This window comes from Vigna radiata, unplaced genomic scaffold (assembly GCF_000741045.1).
Source record: "Vigna radiata var. radiata cultivar VC1973A unplaced genomic scaffold, Vradiata_ver6 scaffold_2412, whole genome shotgun sequence".
Taxonomy (NCBI): Eukaryota; Viridiplantae; Streptophyta; class Magnoliopsida; order Fabales; family Fabaceae; genus Vigna; species Vigna radiata.
The window spans coordinates 1-1,191 of record NW_014544031.1 but is presented as its reverse complement, the minus strand read 5'-3'; the positions used below and the strand labels follow the sequence as shown (position 1 = coordinate 1,191).

Genomic DNA, 1,191 nt, shown 5'->3' with positions numbered 1-1,191 from the left:
GGCAATGGCAATGGCAATGGCAACGGTAATGGCAATGGAAATAGTAATGGTAATGGAAAAGGTAATGGAAGTGATAAGAAAGAGAAGGAGAAGGAAAAGAAGGAGAAAAAGCCAAAAGAGAAAAAGCCAAAGAAGCAACGTGATGAAGCCTCGGATTATGACAAGCTGTCAGAACTGCCATCAGGTCAAGAACGAGGNTTCTGCAGAAGAAACACCACCTGTGAGTNCAAGACCATTGTGTGTCCAACCGAGTGCGCAAAGAGGAAGCCCAAGAAGAACAAGAAGTCGAAGGCATGTTTCATTGACTGTAGCAGCAGCAAATGTGAAGCCACCTGCAAGGGTAAGTTCCAAGGAACCTCAACTTTTGTTTAAAAGGTGTATATATCTACAACTTTGTAACATAACTGAGTATAATTGAGTAAACAGTTCTTTTACTCAATCATCATCATACAAACCGGGATAATTAATTATAAAGTGTTGAAGAATTGAAAGTGGAACTTATGTTGAATTTGTTTGTTTGACAGTAAGGAAAGCTAACTGTGATGGGTATGGATCTCTGTGTTATGATCCTCGTTTTGTGGGTGGTGATGGTGTGATGTTCTACTTCCACGGTGCCAAAGGAGGAAATTTCGCCATTGTTTCTGATGATGAGTTCCAAATCAATGCTCACTTCATTGGTACTCGACCACAAGGNAGGACTCGTGACTACACATGGGTGCAAGCACTTGCTGTCATGTTTGACTCACACACTCTTGTTATTGCAGCCAATAGAGTGTCTCATTGGGATGACACCATTGATTCTCTCACAGTGAAGTGGGATGGTGAACTAATCAGTGTTCCAACTGATGGAGANGCTGAATGGAGGGCCAATGGAGATGAAAGAGAAGTGGTTGTGGAGAGAACCGANGAGACCAACACTGTGAGAGTGATGGTTTCGGGTTTGGTCGAGATGGACATAAGTGTGAAGCCTATTGGAGAGAAAGAAAACAAGGTTCACAATTACCAGTTGCCACAAGATGATGCTTTTGCCCATTTGGAGACACAATTCAGATTTAAGAAAAGTACAGATAATTTTGAAGGAGTTTTGGGTCAGACTTACAGACCAGGGTATGTTAGCCCTGTCAAGAGAGGGGTTCCTATGCCAATGATGGGTGGGGAGAACAAGTACGAGACTCCCTCTCTCTTTTCAAC

General features: G+C 42.7%; 1 protein-coding gene across 1 annotated transcript; it reads left to right on the top strand.

Moving 5' to 3' along the window:
• Positions 1–3: 3 nt before the first annotated feature.
• LOC106755244 lies at positions 4–1,183 on the top strand (the record flags this gene model as incomplete). Its single annotated transcript, XM_014637357.1, has 2 exons — positions 4–340; positions 525–1,183. Coding segments are annotated over 2 exons (996 nt in total), but the record flags the coding sequence as incomplete, so codon positions are not given.
• Between the last annotated feature and the right edge of the window lie 8 nt (positions 1,184–1,191).